General features: G+C 37.7%; 1 protein-coding gene across 2 annotated transcripts in view; it reads left to right on the top strand.

Annotated features, from left to right (window-relative positions):
- ACER3 (alkaline ceramidase 3) overlaps positions 1–20,141 on the top strand; it is a 58,933-nt gene that overhangs the window by 21,051 nt on the left and 17,741 nt on the right. For both annotated transcript variants that reach the window (XM_074860463.1, XM_074860464.1), the window contains exons 3-6: positions 7,014–7,066; positions 11,217–11,269; positions 13,462–13,543; positions 14,693–14,728. In XM_074860463.1, the coding sequence (XP_074716564.1) occupies positions 7,014–7,066; positions 11,217–11,269; positions 13,462–13,543; positions 14,693–14,728 (224 nt within the window). The remainder of the gene's footprint in view (positions 1–7,013; positions 7,067–11,216; positions 11,270–13,461; positions 13,544–14,692; positions 14,729–20,141) is intronic.

The following is a 20,141-nucleotide window of genomic DNA, read 5'->3' as shown; positions in this document are numbered from 1 at the left end:
ATACATTAAGTACAACTTCGTGGTATTTCAGTTATGTCAGCTTTGCTGATATGTGTGAAAGATAAGCAGCAACAAGGTACAGCTTTGAATGTTGTCTGAACACTTCCCAAATAGGCATTTATAGGCTTTTTGTGGTTTTAAGTTTCGTTTTTGTCTCAGTATAAAATAGTTTGGCGGAAGGAATTCCTGAAGGTCAGGGTTTCCTTTTAAAAAGGGAAAGAAAGAGTGTGTGTTTCCTGAAGCTGACTCTTTGCATGTTCTTGGATCAAAATATCCTATACTGCCATTTTTTTCTAAACTAAAAAAAAAGTAAAACTCCATGTTTGAGACTCCGTAACTTGTTATGTTCACCATAACTTGTGGCTACCTCTGTCAGTGACGCTTCATGATGGACAAAGTGTGCCACTATCTGACCAGAACGTCAGGCTGTCACACCAAGACTGCCCTGAGTGGGCATTTCTCATATACAACGTTTAACCAAAAAAACCCCAAACTGCCTTTGATCACAATAAATACCATGGACTGCAGTTTTAGACTGTTCTTGCTGTTCGTGAAGGAGAGCTCAGCCTGGGTGTTTGCCGCCAATGCTGGAGGGCAGTCCTGAGTTCCAGCTGGGCTCTGCTCATCTGTGACTGGGATGCCTTTGACTCCTGTCTGAAGTGATAAATTCTTGCATGGCTTGATTTTTATCTCTTACGTTGGAACCTAACATTAAAGGTCACTCCCAAAAACATTTCTCTTCTGTTTTGTTTCTGCTTCAGTATTCATAACGCTGAACTGTTTTACAGCAGTTGAAAGATGTGAAGGAGTATAGGTGGCTTTATAGCTCCTCAGTGAAAAACAGGAACAGGGTGGTTTGGAATCACAAACGTCTTAACATTTATTCTGCTACACAATAAACGCAGCAAATGAGAAGATAAACAAAGTTTTAAATATAGTTGAAACGTGCCAGGAACGTTGGCACTCTTTCTGTGCATGTGACTGCATGAGAAGCATAATGAAGTGGAGATAGAGTAAGTGGATTGAAATTTCTTTTTGTAAGAAAGTACCAGAGAGAACTCTTTCCCTTACAGTAATTTTATTTATTGACAGATTTCACTCTGCGTACTTAATTTGTAACAAACAAGTATAGATTTAGTCTGTAAAGGAATAGCAAATTTAACACAAACTTCTGATTTCGCTTCAGGCACCATACTTCATTAAAGACCATATAGCAGAGCTTCTAACTAGCTGGTCGTATCTAAGGGTTGTTTTGTTAAGGTAGAAATTCTTTACCAATTCTGCTATGAAGTTGGGGGTGGAAGGGAGGGCATTTTAGTTAGGTTTTAACAACTTTGAATCATTACTGAGATTTTACAAGAAGTTAAAAGACAGCTGTCAAAGCGGACATTAAAATTAAATCTCTTAGCATTTGAGAACATAAGCAGTGTTGTTTCTAGACGTTTTTTGGTCCAAATCAGCTGTTTCTTTTGGGTGCTTCCAGACATTTAGGTGATTGTCAGTTCCTTTGTGTTTTACCATGCTGTGTTCAGTGCTTCACTTTATACCCCACAATTTCTTTTGCTGACATTTATTTCCTCTTTGAACCAAATGCATTTTGAATTAGGGAAGCACTGTTCATTTCACATACCTGCTAAGATCCAAAGTTGGCAGGACAAGAAGGGGGATTTCTAAATAACTGTTCAAATAAATTTCTTGTTCATTCTGGTGCTGAGACTGAGTTGCACTTTTCAGCAAGTTCTTTGAGATACAGCACACTGTTCTCAGCTCTTATTCTGCTGCCTTTCAGCTCAAAGGGCACGTTGTCAATGAACTTAGTAGGAACCGGATACAATTTTTAAGCTTTAGAGAGCTATTTAATCAACCTATAAATTATGAAGAATAATCTTAAGCAGTTACTTAACATGTTGCATCTCATGAATTAGGTGGAACAAATCATCAGACTCTCGCTATCTGAAAGAATAAGCAGATGGTTTTGGATGGCTCTTTATGATGCTGTGGTAATGTAGCAGGTTCTACCATATGTCATTTCCTTATGCATCCTGGGAAACTGTGATTCCCAAATGGTTCATATTCTAGAAGGCTCTTGATTTTAAAAAAAATAAAAAAAGAGAGTGTAAGTCTTTTGGACCCAAGAAGATGAGAAAAAGCACTCAATGGATGTTATTAGATTTATTAGACTTATTAGATGCTTTACTTGAAATTTGGAAGGATTATTCTGTTTTTTATTTCTCTGGACTGTTTAATAGGGCTCAGTCATTCAAGCTGTGCCAAAGCGGAGGAAGAAAAGGGTGCAAAGAGTTCTAAGACATAGCCATAGGACCTCATAAACAACTTAACTAAACTTCATTTCCAGTGAAACTCTGTATCTGTGAAAATAGTTGTTAGAAGCCCTTCAGTCAAAGTTAATTCCCTTATTCTTACCTAACAGCCATAGAGAAGGTGCTTAGGCCGTGTCGACGTTAGTAAATCAAATATGCTCAGGAACATTCCTGAGTGCTGAAGCCAAGTAGCGTGGAACAGCCCATGTCTGTTCATTTTAGCCTCCAAAACAAGGTGACCACATACAGATTCCCAGCTGGGCATGGGCCCTGGACTCTTCTGGCTGCTGGGCTGTGCCTGGGAGCTGCTCAGGGAAGGTGCTGGTTGGAGCAGGACAGGTTCACGCCGCAGACTGTTCTAACTATTCACTAGCGCAGACGGTTCATTACAACGTCTGGGAACAGTTCCAGCCATGCTCGAGGTTACTTGTAGAGCGGTACCCTTGGAGTCACCAAGGTCTCTCCTGTCTCTTATGCTGTAGAGGGAAACCATTACAAAACAAAATAATTCAATAAAAATTGTTCATTTAATTCCCCTTTTTCATCTTGTTTCATCCTTGGACTGTTTACTGTCTTCTCGTACGTTGTTGTTTGGTTCAGGTCTATCATTGTAAGAAACCATAGCTGGAATTCAGCTCCAGATTCAAACACCTAAACATATGTGTCTACCTGTGCAGAGGGGTCTGCCTTTCACTGCAGTCAGTAAAGAATCATTTGGCTCATCCTAAAATATCCCCTTATTTGGCCAGCTGAATTACTCGTTATAATGCCATTCTCTTTTGTGGAAGCTCTGACACCTAGTTCATGTGTAGATACCTAAATAAAGGTGTTTGCATCTGGAGAGTGTTTTCATACAGTGCCTGTATAATTTAAATTCAAACCACATCTATGAAATCCTAATAAACTGCTTTTTCTATAAAGGCTTTAGGCTTATCATAAGACTTTTGAATGCTGTTGGATAGTCTTGTATCAAAATGAATGATTACTGATTATGGAATACTTCTGATTCTTCCTAAAACTATTGAAAGATGCATGGGGAGTATTTGTGTCCCCTTGGGGTTCAAATCCTGAGAGTTTATATGGTTCATATATGGAGCTGGATCTCATGTGTAATGTCAGATTATTTCTAGCATGGATATTACCCTGAAGTCTTTGATGGTGTTGAAGCACAGTGAAATAACTGTGTATGAAGTAAAGTTTGCAGATGCATTGCTTTTAGGTCATCACTAACACAGCTATTTTATCAACTAGCTGTTACCATACATTGTGTTTGCTGCAGGACAAAAAAGACTGTGTTACTCTATATATAGCAGCTAACCTGACTTTGCATTTCCAGTCTTTTTAAGTGCTATTCTGATCCTATAATATTGAGACTTAATGTGTATTCTGTGCTTAATACATAATTTATGTATATCCCTTGTAACTTGAGAGGTTTGTTGGTGTAAAAATGCTGAGTGACTTGTACTATGAAAAGTGAGTTACAGTAGTTAGAGAAGAAATGGTATTGCTTCAGATGGTGTTAAAACTTCCCAACCAATACACAGCTTTTAGTGAGTTAAGGTCCTTTGCCAAAGGAAAGGCCTAAAATGAAAACTGTAACCCCTGCTTACAAGATAAGGAGCAAATCTATTGCTCAGTTTGTCAATGGCTGTATGGGAAAGTTGCTTCTATTGAAGATCAGTGTAATTGCAGTGATTGTGTTCACTCGTGTTTTGAAAAGTACAAAGCTGATGGAACATCTCATTGCAGTGATGATTTTTGTGAAGTAAATATTCCTTAGAAATGTCTTGATCCTGAAGTTATGTGATGAGGAGTATACCTAAAGATACCTGCATTCATGTAGAACCACAGGTAGAAGCTACATGTGAAGACATTTGAGCTTAAGTATTAAACCACTATTTACTGGAGACAAACACATGTCAAGCCCCTTGTAAATTTACAAGTTAGACTTTGTGTGACAAAAAGGTAATGTGCTCTGGGCATGACAGAGGAAATAAAGATTTCCTTGTAGTCCTTGGCATGTGATAGGTGTTTCCTCTTTTTACTCTGCAATGTTCTCAGCACCAAACACTTAACCCAGCATTAGGCCACAAGACAGCAACTCTGACTAGCACAGTTCTTGACTCACTGAGGGCAGTATTAGGTATTTATTCCCTTCTGCTGAAGTTTACCCGTTATACGGTGATGTTAGTGAAGCAGAATGACACACGCTTCAGCTTCTGCAGTTCACTTCATCATCTTTTAGTGCACTTTCCATCCTTCTTTTTGAAGAGATTCATGAAGCTTTTTGCACAATTCTGCGTTAAACTATAACGTATGCCAGAGGTAGCAAATGAGAAACTTGGTTCTTGGCTCATTCCATGTCTAGATGTAAAACGTTTTTAAGTTATCCTGCTGCAATGTAAAACATACCTTTTTAAGTTATGCCTCTGCAATGAACAGGTATAAATGGGTTATGTAAAGAATTCTGTTTCATTCTTTAGTCTTCACCTAAACCCTCTCTTCAGAAAGTTGCTATTGTGCATAGTTGCTGTAATAGTGTTTGAGGAAATGTTTGTGCAGTCTTGAGAGGAGAGGGAGTGTCATCTGATGAATAATCTAGTCATATAATTTCTACTCATGTAACATTCTGGGTTATCTGCTGAATGCACTTAAGTACCAGGCAGACTTGACCATGTTCGTGAGCTCTGTCAAGATTGCAGCAAGCAGTATTACAGCCATTTCTAGTAGAGGTTTTGATTTGTAAACTTTTCTTGTTTCAGATAAGTATTTTATTGCTACGCAATATAGGTAAAGCATCATTCTCCAACACATAGTAAAATCTCATAATCATAGAATCTTCAAGTGTGATCATTACACAGAAGCAAGAGGGTTTTTAAATTATTTTTGGAAGTGCATTGTAGCTCTGGGATTAATGACCTGAAACACTAATATCTGCAGCATTCTTGATTTTTTCAAAGACTGGAAAGGAAAAATAATCTAGAAATAACTGCTTCTAATTACACAGGAGGAAGGGGAGGAGTTCAGTAGATGATTGTTGAGATTTATTGACACCAATAACTTTAACAAAAAACCCCAACAACAACATATTTTGTTAATTTAAAATAGGTTGGAATTTCTTACGCAATGTTTTTACCCATATTTGAAAATTATACTTGTTACAAATTTTAAGACTTTGTGTCATGAAGATACTGAAGTCACTGTGACAGCCAGGATAATAGATGGTGCTGTTTTAATGATGATTTTAATGGGTTTTTTTTCTTCAGAGTGAACAGTAGTTGTAATATATTCTGTATATATCGAAAAATGGCTATGAGAATTTCTCATTAAAATCTCAATGAAGGTGAAAAACAGTTGTTGCTTATTGTTTGGAAAGATTTTTCAGAAGCAAACCAATTTAATCGGAACTTTCAGAAGTGCATATGGTTGTTTATATTCTGGTAGACAGCCATGCTAAATTTTTCCAGAGAATTAATGACATTAAAGTATTCAGCAATAAGTTTTTAAATGTAGCTGTATTACAGTTTTATGTTTCAGTAAAGTTAGGTATTTCATTTCATTGAATGTACATAATCACAATTTTAGTCTAATAGCATCTAAAGAAACATCTCCAGATATGTCTGTCAATTGTCTTGGGAATCCTTTACGAAATGCACAGTTTGTTAGATAGGGGTCTGTTTATCCATCAGTGAAATCTAGATGATGTAGGGAACATTATGCTCTTGCTGCAAAGCACAGCAGCACTACCCAGTGATCAAGGCTTGACTTCAAATCACTTTGCTTTCTCTGAAACTAGAGTCTGATGTTAAGCGTAATTTCTTGAAGGAAGACAAGACATCGCATTAATGTTCTAGTTCTTGCAAAATAAAAATGAGCTGGTGCTTAATGAGAGTGTTTAACTGATAACATTTCAAAGTAACGAGTGATACGTTAAATACTCCACCAGTTTTGCTCTAAACAGTGAAATCTAACTTCCAAGAAACATTGTCCTTGTCTGACTGAAAAAGCTGTGTGTAGGCAAAGTATGTATCTCAAATTAATTTCAGAAGTAAATTCAGAGTTTAAAAATAAAATATTTCAAATAAATAAAAATCGTTACATAGAAGGATGAGCTTCCAAGAAGAAGACTTGGAAATGGTGATCTCGTTTCACAGAACAAATCCATACTGCTGCATTTTGTTTACCCTGAATTTCTAGTTCTGAGTTCTAGTAGCAATTCGTTTCTGCTTCTAGAGCTGACAAAAAGCTCCTCGTAAAATTTACCTTTTAAAACTGGACAATAAGCAGAAATATCTCAGGCTTTCAGGAGTACTAGCAGTTGAATGATGCTTTGCATTAAAGGATTGAGACGGATGTAGTTAATGTACTTAAAAAGAGAAATAGAATGATAATGTTCCATTCATTTTGGGTTCCCTCTGCTCCTCATCTCATTAAGATTACAGCAGTTCATAGGAGACAGTATTGAGAGGAGAGAAAGAGGACACCCACCCCAAAAAAAAAACACAAATTCAAGGACATCACTGGTGACTAAAGTTTTAAGTAGGTGGCTGTGGAAAATTGGGGTTTTGTCCCTGAAATGGGATGCTGATGTTCTAATTTTTTTTCCCAGTAAAGTTCATGCATTTAAGATAATATACCTGAAAGTTTTGCTTGTAGACTTCTATGCTAACCATAGTTTTGATTTGTTTTCAGCTGTGGGATTGGGATCTTGGTGCTTCCACATGACCCTGAAGTATGAAATGCAGGTGAGTATTGATAAGCAGCTGTGAATCATTTTATGTGTGTATCTCACTATACAGTCATATTGCTATTTCTTGACTAGATGAAACATATAACGTGAGTTAATCTGCCTTCGGTATCATTGTACGTGACTCATGCTCTCAACAAGAGAGGAGCGCAGGTCTTGTTTCTTTAGATATTTTCCACTGATAGATATACAGGAATATACACTTGCATCTAAACTAAGAGCTATAATCAATTGCTGATGTTGGTGGAAGACACTCTATCCTTTGGGAAATCATGCTATCTTTTTACCTGAGTTGCTATTCTGAAATTTGTACAGCTTTGGATTAATAGCAAGCAGTATAGGCTAGAGTTACTGTTATTTATCGTATCCTTTTTTTATCTTAAGGTTTTCTATTACGATTTCTATTTATCTAGATGTACTTGTAGCATTAATGCTGAAGTCATTATCTTCTGAGTAGCAATAATTGAGTCTTCTTCTCTCTTATTCTCAAGTAGAAGGCATTCTGTAATAGATCACTGGGCCTAAGGATTTGGTCCTGATGTTTCCTGTTTTCTAAAGGGACACAAGGAGTCTTGTCCTGTTGTCCTGTTTTAGGTCTGAGAAGATTAAGGAAATTAATCTTTGAATCTAAGTCAGGGTGAAGTGAGATTCAGTTCAGCTTAAAAAACCTGTGTTTAAAAGTACGTGCTGGCAGTCTGCTCCCACCGTAGTCAACGGAAATACAGTTACGTCAGTGGAGTTTAGAGCTGGGCTGAATCATTCTGCAGACTCCAGTGGCAGTCTTAACTTGAATAATATTCGTTTGTCTAAATATAGGTGTTTAGTGTCATCTTAGACCCTGTGAGTGTTCTGTCTGGCCTCCAGCTGTCATCCCACAAAGGTGCAGGTCTCTTAGACCCCCTGTCACATCTGCCAGACTTAGGTGGGTGTATTGGAGATGACAGAGTGTCTCAGATGGCATTAGGTGCCTATGTGGTGGCAACTGAATTGAATCCTGGATTAATGCTGATCATAATGGGACCTGAGGCACTGCATATGTGGACACCCAAAGTTACGTGTCTTAAACTGGAACTGAATTACCATCTGTAGTGATATTTGTCTCTGTAATGCTCTGGTTTATATCTCTGGCATGTGCTGGAGACTGTCAGCCTGTATGGAGCATACTGTTGCCACCACGTAAATATATCTGGTGCTTTTCTTGGCATGAAAAAGGCAGTTTCTAGATCCATTTCACCACTCCCAGACTGAGGTATGATTTATCTATATTCTCTTAAGTGGTGAAACTGCCTTGAATTTCCACCTTTTCATCTCTCTTCCCTCAGCTGCTTGTTCCTAACCCTGCCAGTTCTTTCTTACATGGATGCAGAGGTTAGCAAGGCCACTCTGAAACCCAGATCATTAAAGGGATCCAGGGTTAAAACATTCTTATGTGTGGTGGGGGTTTTTTGGTTTGGTTTGTTTTTTTTTTTTGCGTGTGTAGAGGCTATTTTAATCCAAGTCACTTTGTTGCTACTTACCCTGTAGTTCTGGTGTTGCATCAGAACAACTAAGGGGCCTGTGAACTGTGGTAAGTAAAGGGTGGGCGGAAGCAGATGAGAGGGGAGCAGGAATGTCTTGCATCATCTTTCCAACTGGTGTAAAGGGCTTCGTGTGAGGCAGAGAAAGTACGCTTATTATTTTGGCAGCCAAGTGAAATCCACAAGTGGCCCATAATTACTCTTGATTGCTAGCTCACGAATCACCATAGAGGAAACCAGTAAATAATCTTTCCTCATTCACTTTGTCTGTTGTTAGGATTAAAAGTAAGCATTGATAGCTGTTGGAAGAGATTTATTTTTTTTTTTTTTTTTACATTTGTTTCACAATCTTAATACTATAGATGGTCAATTCAAATTGCTTAATTAGGAGAAATATGAAAGCTTCTGTTCCTGAAGGCAGTTAGTCAGAATACTTCTGAAGCAATCACCTCTTTTTTTCCCCTCTTATTTTTATGGGAATCTGCTTGTGTGCATTCCTCAAGAATCCAAAATGCTTATTTAACCAGCAAAATCAGCTCACCAAGTTTCCTTCTATCCATGTTTCTTCATTGTTCAGGCATGTTCAGACATGCTCTTGACAGTATTTCTGGAAGCGTTAATTCCTTTGGATACACATGCCGTTGTCTTCTGCAATCAAATTCTAACTTGGATCTTTTGAGAGGCTCTTGGATGTTACCACTGTGTTCCTGAAATGCTGCCAGCACAGAGTGTAATCAGCTGTCCAAATCTGAAAAAATTTGCTGTATTATATTTCTTATTCTTTTTCCCCCCTTTTTCTTTTATGAGGCCTTAAATGACTCACACTCTTAGAGCTGCATGAATTAATCCTGCAGCTAATTCCTATCACACTTGGTAAAGCATATCACTGAATTTATAATAACTATTAGTATAAAACTGAATTCAGCTATTGCTTCTGGTTTTTTCCTCTCTAAGGCATCACAGCAAAGATAAACTAATGTGGTGGCCAGGTGCCACCTAACACAGCTGTTACCTCCAGCTGCCATCTATGTTCCTGATACTTTCTGTGTGCTACCTGTTGTGGTCCCTGACTCTATAATGCATGGATTCAGGGATTTAAACTTTTTTCTGCAGGGTTAGTTGTGTGCTGAGTCAGCTTTTGGTACTGGCACACTGTGGTCCAGACGAGCATGACTGCCTGACTTGGGAGAATTGGTGGGAGTGTGGGTGAAGAAGCAAGACCTGCCTTGTCAGTGGCAGCTACTCCGTAGATCTGTTTAGCAATATTGCAAAACATTTCCTGAAGTTTCTGTGACGAAAAGCTAAATAGTTCACACTCAGGATAATACATCTCTCCTTCTGTAAAAAACTAGATCACTGTTTTTTTCCGACATGAAATTTCAAAAATAAAAGAAAGTTTTTGCCCACGCAGTTAAAAAAAATCTCCCAAACCAAGCAGAATCAAGCTGGCTTTATAAAAGGGTTTGTGTAAACTGATATTGCTCTTAATGTGTCTCATTATTCAGAAAAACATGGTTGTGAACTTGTTAAGTATCCTGTATCAGTAGTAGGAAGGTAATCTCTGTCCAGGCAAGGCCATCAACAACTTTCAGAGTGATGACGTAAAAAAGATGAAAATCTTGTTTGCATCCAGTTCTTGTTTTTCCTAGGAAGGAGTCAAACCTGGTGTAACAATTCTAAGATGCCCAACTATTAATGTTTGCTTAACATATTAGAAATCAGAGTTAGTGGATCTTCATTGATCCATTTGTATGCTTTTGCATTTTCGTGATTTTCAGTCCTTCATAAGAGGAGGTAAGTTTAACTATATATTTATGAGCAGGAATTTCTTAATGTTCTTTGAGAAAAGTTTTAGAAGAAAATGATGCTATGATTTATTTTTTTTTACCCCTCTAATGATAAATAAATGGCAATTTTGAGCGTACCTGTTCTTGAGAAATCACCTCTCATGTGATTACTATTTTAATTCCATCTCCACTAAGGTGGCAGGTTCCTGGAGAAGTAACTGTTTTAGTTGTAATACGCCAGTCTTCTCCCAAAGTATAAAAATGACTTAAGACAATAAAACATTATATGGCAGTCATAATTTGGGAAAAAAAAACAAACAAGAACCCAACACACAAACCAAAAAGACCTGTCTCTGAATTAAAACAATGTAAGAAATTTTCAAAATTAAGAGGTAAACATGCAAGCACATTGCAAGGTACTTCCAATGGGCTAAAGTTCTATTTTATGTTATGGAAAAAATTTATTTCAGGTTTTCTGTGAAGTTTGTACAGACTGTATTGAGCAGTCCATAGACGGGGTGGTCTTACTCAATCTGAGTTTAAAAAATAATTCTTACAAATGTTCAAAGAGGTATGAACAGTGAAAATGGCATGATTCTTTGAAGGCGTGGGCTTTTTATGAAACGTAATAGTCAAAAGATTCAGAGCAATAAGCTTATTAACACAGCAAGCTTTCAGTAGTTTAATAGGATTTGACACTGCTGAGTAAAGTACAGTCAAGAAGGTGGATATCCAAATGACTTAAAAACTCCTGTTTTCTTAAGATTTATCTCTCCTTAATTAACTTAGACAAGTGTGTGAGTTAAAAGTAGTTTTCATGTTTTGATGTCTCTGCTTTTTGTAGCTGTTGGATGAACTGCCAATGATATACAGTTGTTGTGTGTTTGTCTACTGCCTGTAAGTATTTGTTAAATGTTTTTTTCTGAATATTTATGAAATATTAACTTTGGAAATGTAGACTCTGTGAAGCCCAATCTACTGTATAGTGAGGCTGATGCTGAAGCTTCTAATGATTTCAGTGAGATCTCAGTTTTGCCAGCAGTACAACATTATGACTTGGCCATCAGAGCACCAGGCTGGCTTTAGTCCTAGTTTTTGCTAATTTAGAGACGTTTTACCAGTGGTTTTTTTAACAGGAAAAAAAAAAAAAACCACCTTGTCAAAGACTTTGTGTAGTATGCAACCAGAGCTCAGTGTTACTTGGTATGTAAACAGCAGACATAATAAAATCAACTTCAGTAATTCCTACAAATTATCAACATTGTAATTTATTTGAGCTGTATTTCTATGATGTAGTCTGACTCCAAATGCAAATTTCAGATTTCTGGTTAAACCTGCTTTTCCACTCATCTGGAAAATTAAAGAAAAGGTTTTATGAAGAGTTGAGAGCACATTTTGTGGAGAGTGTCTTGGAAGATGCATGACAGCTTAATGCCATGCCAGGATGTTTTCTCCCGTTTAATTTCAGGAGCAATGTAGCACTTGGTGACTGTAAAGATACCGTAAGTTGGCTTTTTCTTGCCTGTTGCTGCAAGGCCTGGATTTAACATGATTTGTTCTGTCACTCGGAAAATCCAAATGATAAATCAACTTGTTGTAGAGAAAAAGACAAAAAAAATGTCTTTTTAGTTCTGAACATATCAAATATTCAGCTGTTGAAAATTGGAATAATGTTTGGTGAAGATTACTGGTAACTTGCAATGGAGATGGGATGCTATGGGGCTAAACCCCCATCTGTGGAAATAACCATCAGTTTGTGATTCATACAGTAGAACGATTTGTGCAAACTCAGGAGCAGAATCATAATGCCTCTGTTAGTGGAAATATTTCCATTGTAGCTCCCTATCTCCTTGAAATTGCCTTTGCATTTATTTTGTCTGATCTGAATGTGATTGGGGAAAAAGATGAGAAGTGGCTGTAAAAAATCTGTTTGAACAAATAATCATGCTTATTTTGTGCAATGGTTACTCAATTATCTTCAAAAGCACTGAAGTCTGTTACTGCATTTATAGCTCTAATAAGATTCTTTGTGTGTATGTTTGGTGGTAATTAAAATGTTCTGAAGAATGAGCTAATGTTTAGTTTAGGAGGCCTTTAATAATCGTTTTGGTTTTCTTGAAGGTAGGTGGTGGGGTGGTTCTGCACAGGACATTCCCTTATGCATCAGTCAGCCCTACTGACTCTGTGTAATTACTTTGGCAAGCCATTTTGCAATGTAGCACATCGTGCTGTCTTGTAGGTTTTGGGGTTTTTTTTCCCAGATATTCCTACCTGGTTTTTCTTCATTTCCTTTTATTCATCCATAATGGTGTCTGTTTCCAAAAGTTTATAAACAAATAAACTAGGCAGATGTAACTTGGAGTTATATAGACAACTTCCTCTAGCCCTGATGATTTTGTGCTTGTTAAAGTTCATTTTTTTGGGGTTTTTTTGGTCCTTTTTTTCTGCTAGAGATACGGTCTGGGATGTGTGTGTGTAATTCCATCACAACTGTGACTGAAGTGTAGTGTAGAGATTGTGAAACTGATTTTAATTAGTTGCTTTACATACTGGGAGCAATTAGCTGTTTTTACCTTCCACTTCTACCAGTACCCAGTCTAGCAAATTTACTGCACTGTGACTGTTGTAAAGCCATAAACAATCTGCATTTTAACAGATCTCTAGAGTTCACTGTTTTGTAAGGCAGTCCGTTTCCCATGCTGTGTTTAGCTCACAGATGTAATATTTTTTGGCAGCTGTATTGAATTTTAAACTCATTTCTTATTTGCCATCCATTATCACCCCTTAAGCACCTTCTGAAAGTGCTTCTGCTTCCCAAACTCTTTCCACTGGTTGGGTTATCTTTTGTGTATGCATGAGCTTAGGGGGCTTTTTTGTACTAGATTTTTTAAAAAAACCATTTAATATAAAAATTCACACTTTTACCAATAAAATGACACATCTTTATTGGAGCAGCTACAATTTCTTGAAGGGCCTGAAACTCATTTGAATCTATTTTCTCACAAATTTTGTGATAATATACCTTGAAAAATGCATCCTTTATATGGTAAGTGATGAATGTTATTGCTCTCCTTTATGTTCTGTTCCAGGTATGAATGTTTCAAGTACAAGAACACAGTCAATTATCCACTGCTTTTCCTGTTAATAACATACAGCTTCGTAGTCAGCATAGTAAGTACCTTTTTCTAATACGGCATTTTCACTTGTAAGTTGACAGTTTTCCTGCCAATAAAGGAACGTTACACAGGCAGTACTGAATCTCTCTCACTTCCAGTCAGGAAGGACAAATTACTCTTTTGTTGGGAAAATTATGTCCTGACCAGAGAACCCTGAAACCTTTATATCTAAACAACTGTATAGAATAAATGAAGAAGAAAAGCAGTAATCCAGTTGCTGGAGTAGGAATGTGAGAAAAACAGTCACTGTTGACTTGTTATGAGACCTTGGACAAGCTGCATTCCTCATCTTCCCTCACTTTAATTCATCTACAGAAATGAGAATAAGCCTGTTCAATAGACTGCAAAAAGTGAACCGTTATACACAGTCCAGGATATTTACTGGTATTGTAAAGCAACAGCCAGAATAAGAACGGAACTTTGCTGTTAAAAAAATCAGAAGAATTTTAACTGTGTCTTGGCTAACTGGATTCCCTTTCTCAGTGCAGTGTGCCCCCTTTATGAATAAAATTAGTTTTGTGCTGGCTGTCAACCACAGATGGAATCTCCTTGATTGTTTGTATTGATAACCATTTCTTAAAAAAAAAAAAAAGTATTATAGGTTGTTGTCTACCTTCAAAATACTTGCCTGTTCTCTTCTGTACTTCCTAAAATTTTTTACACTTGTGGCATGTTATGTCTGAGGTCTAGTGCCCTTCTCTCTTCAAAAGCAGAAATTAAATGAACTGCATTAACAATAGGAAGAACTACTATTTTTTTGTAAAATGAATTGAAATGTTAATGCATTGTCAAAAACATTAATAATAGCAAATCAGAGTACATTTTCTTCTTGCAATGCTTATTGAGAATGTGTCTGGTAATTTCTGCATCTTAATTGGTTTTGTATGTGTTGCAACTCCGTTAAATGGGGATATTTTAGATGTTAAAGTCTCTATTCGTGCTTCTTAATTTAAAATAATTCCACAGTTAAAAACCTCAGGTTTTGCCAGAGGAAACTTCAGGTGTTTAATCAATTTTAATGGTGCGTGGATAGGCACCTGTGTCTTGATTCTAACAGAACAAGTCTTGGCAATATTTAGATGAATAATGTTATAATTGTTCTCTGTTGCAAATTATCTCTTTTTTTTTTTTTTTATCTTTCCAGGTTTACTTAAATTTGAAAGAGCCTGTGTTCCATCAGGTAAATCTTGCTCTGTTGGAGAAGCTAATCTTGTTTTAAAGTATGCTGTTTTAGTGGAGTGTTTTACAGGATTTTATAGCTGAAAGGAAGATGGAAGGCAAGCACAATTTGCCTTTTTCTTTAAGCAGTGTTGCTGCATGTCACGTTGCCAGCCTCTTACTTGGTGACTTGAAAAACTAGAATGGTTTAATGCATGTTGTGTTTTAGCATTTGATCTAATATTTCACGTGGTTTTCGTCAGTGGCAAGTGTAACAAGGTGACATTGGCTGTGGGCTAAGGTGTGTGTGTATGTGGTTTAATGAGTCCTTGTCTGCTTCTTTCCATTAGCAGCTGCTGTGAAACTGTGACCTGACATCGTAACGTGGCTTGGGTGACTTAGCACTATGTTCTTCTCTCCACTTTAACATATTAGTTTGGGTTTTTTTAACTACTCAGTTTTACTTTGTGCAAGTTCAAGCTGAATTTAAACACAGAATGTCTTCTAGAGTTATGTAGCAGACTGGTTGTTATGGTCTTACAGGCTTAGTGGCATATCTGGTACAGGTTCCTTAGGAGGTTACAAATCATGCTCGTTTATGTATGCCATGAGGAGTTTTCCCTCATTTAGGATTTTCTGATTAGGGATAACAGCTGAAAAATTGCCAAGCAAAAGCACTGAACGCTTTGCAGGATGGGGCTTTAAAGCCTTAATTTCTGAAATTGGTAGTGCCATCGCTTGTCAAAATGCGCCTGCTGCATCAGCAGTTGTAAAAATGATACGTGATTCCTGTTGGTGGATTAGTGAAGCGCTGATGAATAAAATAAATTCCCAGCTGCTCCAGATAATCTCTCCTAGAAACATGAATTGTTACTCTACCTGTAGATAAAAAGAGAAACTTGCAGGGGTTTTTTTCGATAATCTTAATTAAATCCTTTCTTTTTTTCCCCTACTTACCTTTCTAGCAGGAAGATGCTGGCTAGGGTGAAAGCAGAAATTGCGGATGCTTTTACTGAGCCGGTTATAACTGGTTTTGAATGAAGTGACAAAGTAATTTAGTTAACAACAGTGGCAGGATTTACTACTGATACTGGACTTTTATTTCTTTAATCAATGATCTACTCAATCTACATTTATTGCAATAAATACATTACACCTTCACTATATTCCAGTTAGATGCATTGCCATAGGTATTGTCTCATGTCACAAATGCTAAGTAAGATGAAAGATATTATGACTTATTGCAAAACAGGGAAATAGGGAAATTTTAAACCGTCACCCCAGACCTTTAATTTTTTGCATCTGGTTTCTTTTAGGTTCAGAATATGAATTCCCTGTTATAATTTATACATGAGGAATCAATGTAGGAAAGATTTAGGCCCATAAAAGTGCTGGACTTTTTACAACAACTCTTTCCAAATTGATTTTTATGGAGAACATACAGTTATGGCCAAATTCCAAATGTTCAAGTACTGCACTCATTTTTTCACAATCTTTGCCAAATATGTTGTAAATCCAGAGGAAACATTTCTCTGACTGCACAGCTAAGCAAGGTTATTTTCATAATACTTGTCCTTTATTTTAGAGTGCACAAAAAAAAAAAATATCTCAATATAGTTTCAGTAAGTATTTTCCAACTGAATGGGTCTCATAGACTTGAAGTAAAGTTAAATATGCTCATGCAATCATAGTTTAAATCACAGTCTCAGTCCCTTAACTGTATTGGAAAGCAGCGTCAAGGACATAAAGCAGCGTTTGATTCCTCTAGGTATTTGTCTGTGATCATCATCATTTGTCAGCCTTGCAAAAAGGAGAATAACTACATGGACAGCTTTATATGGTTCATTGTTTCAGTGTGGTTTTTTTTCCCTGAAAAGAGAGCAATAAGAATGGAAAAGGATCCTATTCTATTTAGTAGCCAGGATCCAAGCCTCATTTTTCAGTGAATTACTTTCAACTTTTCCTTCCCAACTTAGGCTCATAAATTGCTCACTGCCAGCAGGGCATAAAGGGGATTTCAGTTTGTTATTCATGGCACAGTGGCAACAGAGACCAACTTACTTTTCTCCATCCACATATTGCAGATCTTTAAGGGTCTTGGTGCTTTAACCGTAGGAGGGATGAGATGCACGTTTTGGTAGTTGGAGGCTGCACATCATTGGGAGGAAGAAACCACTTCCCTGCCTGACAACTGATCTGGTATTTTTTGCCACCTCATCAATTAAATGAAAGATAGTGGTGGCCTTTACAAGCATGTATTGTCTTGTTTATGTCAAAATCTCTCAGGCTACAGCACTATTATTACCTAATTTCTGTGGTGCTAAACAACCCTGTATCCCAGTTTCCTAGTTGTTTTTAAGCCAGCATCATTGTCAAAGAAAACAGATGTGGCTCTCCCCTCTTTTCCAGCTGGCACACAAATTTACTCTCTGATGTGAATTTGACTGGGGAATGCAACAGGTTAAAACTCTACTTAGAATTAGCTTTAGATCAGATTAGATGCTCATCCCTCTTTACCACATGTGTATTTGTGCTTATAGAAGGAGAGGAGTGGGGGAAGACTAGCTGCTGGTGTGGAGTGATCCACAGACCCACAAATATAAGACAGCCCTGAAAGCAGAAGAAATTACCCTGACAGTTAAACTTTTAGACTTAAGACTTACAAGTAGTCTTCTTTCTAATATTATATGGCCTGGAAAGCTGGCACCTACAAAGCATTCTATTCCATCCTAATTTGTTTACCTGATACATACCACATGCTGGCTATATAGTTGTAGTGATCAAAAACCTCATTCAGCTAGTGGGCCAAGTTATGTGAATAATGATCTAAAAACCTGTTTTATTTGCATAGTCATCTGCTGCAAGAGTTTGAAGCAAATTTTGAGCAAACAAATAATTAAAAGGTAAATAGAAAACTAGATTAAATAGCTGTTTCTTCTACGTTAGAAAATGTGATTTAAAAAATGTCTTGTGTATAGACATTCCAGAAGTGTTGTTACGGTGTCCCATGAGAAACTAAGCAAGCTGGAGAAGTAGATCAATATGAGAATTGCAAATAGGATAAGGGAGTGAGTGACTGGTGGAAAATGACTAAAGGAGATGATGAAAGGCAGTCTCAGTCTGGACTTTCTCAAGATCAGTAGTGGGACTGGTTTTATTTAACGACCTGTAGCAGGAAAAACAGAGTCATGTACTGATGATATTTGTGATGTTCAGAGGTATTGCTGAGTACAGAGGAGGAGGTGAAGAGATAAGTGGGAGACCTTGAGGAGTAGCATGACAAATGATTCAGAATGGAAGATCATGCAGTAATGGGCAAATACCAACTATTCTTGTTCTAAACTGTGCGTAGGTCACCGGAGGGAAGGAGGGAGTGCATGGTTGTGTTCGCTGATCACAGCGTAATGATATGACCCATGAATTTTCTGCAACAGTGATACAAGTAAAACATAAGTATTAGATTTACCAATTAAGGTGACTTTGGGTAAGAGGGAGAATGTGAGTGTGGCAGAAAAAGGTGTTTCATTTACCTCAATGAAAAAATTAATAAAATTGTTCTCCACAGGTGTTTTAAATATACAAATGCAAAGGAAGTGAAATCACGATGAAATGTGTATGTAGAAGTACATATGGGAGCCTGAAACTGCATGAAGAATATGTTATGTCAGGACACAATCTGTTCAAACTTACAGGACTCCCCATTCTGGGGAATCTGTGTGGACCCACTTGGTGTCCTACACCTCTCCAGGGTCCCTCCTGCTGCTAAGGCAACAGTTACTTGTAGGCTTAGTATATTGTGCCTTTTAGTGGAACGTGTTCTCGCTTTCTACATGCTCAGGTTGCCAAGCAGTCTGTTAAAAATGACCTTTTCAGGGGATCTCTTCACCACAGAGCTTTTTCTCCTTGGGCATTGTCCTGCTGAAGACCACATATAAAACTAATTTGAGTGACATTTCACTCCGGTACACAGCTTGTTTGGGGATGTCTTCCAGAAAGCGAGTACAGCTTTCATTCTGGGTAGTACTTCTACCTGCACAATAGCTTACGGAATGTGGAAGGACGTTCAGACTCTCCAAAGGATCAGCTCTGTGGGTCATTGAAGGGGAAGCTCAGTTTACTGCTGCAGTATCCCAGAAGCTCTGGATTGCTGCTCAGTGCCAGGCCGCAGCAGTGACTTTTGTGTCACTTTGCCATCACATACGTGCATCTAAACAGGACCAAACCAACTGAATCTGAATTAGTTCTTTCAGGAGCTGTCAAGGCAGCATGTAGTACTAAACAGCCATAGCTATGCTGAGTTACTCTGTGTTTCAGTGTCATCATGCGGATTGTCCTTCCTTTTTCTCTCTGCTCAGATTTCTTTTCCAGAAATCCAAGAACATGTAGAAGTTGGTTTTCTCTGTTGTAAATTGCAAATACAGTTTCCAGCTTCAAGTACTTAGGCTAACTATCTTCTGATAGCTGGTTGGTATATTAATAGATAAGCAGTGGTTGCCAAGAACCCAAAATCTCTCCGTGCGGTTCCCAATGTGTACACTAATATTTGAGGCTGATAAATTGACTTTTATTAACCAAGGATGGGCAGAAGGCCAGGAGCAGAGGAAATGGAGAAGTGGAAATAACAGGCTATTGCTGCTTTCTGTACTAGAAGGGTAGGTGAAGAATCAGTTTTGTATGCTCCCCCCAGAGTGGAGTACCAGCCTTGCCTCTGACTTGCATAGGAAGTGAATCTATATGATGTGCTTAATTGCCTCCACATCAAAAATGCTGCCAAACACAGCCCTGAAATGCCTATTCCCATTTGTGAATTAGAAGGATGTTCTTCATATTTGGCCTTCTTATCAGGTAATCCACTGTGTATTAATAAGAGTTCAGGTTTTTCCCCCATTGCAATGATACAGGCTTCAAAGCTGAAACATGGAGCTTTATTTGCATCTTAAACAGCAAAGAGGGAACTGTCTAGTGATAACAAAAGATGATGAGATTCTGCTGTTTCCTTTTGTTTCAATTGTAAGGCAAGGGTGTTCTTTGGCTTACGATTCAAAGGCACTGTGAGACAAAATAGCACAAAACTTGCTTGGGTTTTCATCTGTCACTTGAACAATGTGTTAAAGAAGAACAAAGGGAGCTACAGGAACTGAAAAACTTGAGTCAACTTGAATAAGGTATATTTTTTTTTTTTTTTTTTGGTTTATTTTGTACTTTATCCTCCTTTGGGTGGACGGATAATCCCTAACAAATTTTTGGCATGGTGCAAATAGTAAATCCATGGGTGGTAAAGGAGTAAAAGTAAGCATTGCTCCCTGAAGTATAAACTAAGTTGTGTAGCTTGGTTTATAGGCCTCTAGTAAGAAACAGCTGTAGCGAGACGTGCAGCTACAGTCTCTGCATATCACAGCAACACCTCCTCGGTGCTTGCCTTCCGTGTGGAGAGG

This window comes from Strix uralensis, chromosome 2, assembly GCF_047716275.1.
Source record: "Strix uralensis isolate ZFMK-TIS-50842 chromosome 2, bStrUra1, whole genome shotgun sequence".
Taxonomy (NCBI): Eukaryota; Metazoa; Chordata; class Aves; order Strigiformes; family Strigidae; genus Strix; species Strix uralensis.
The sequence above is the reverse complement of the archived record's forward strand: the minus strand, read 5'-3'. Positions and strand labels throughout refer to the sequence as shown.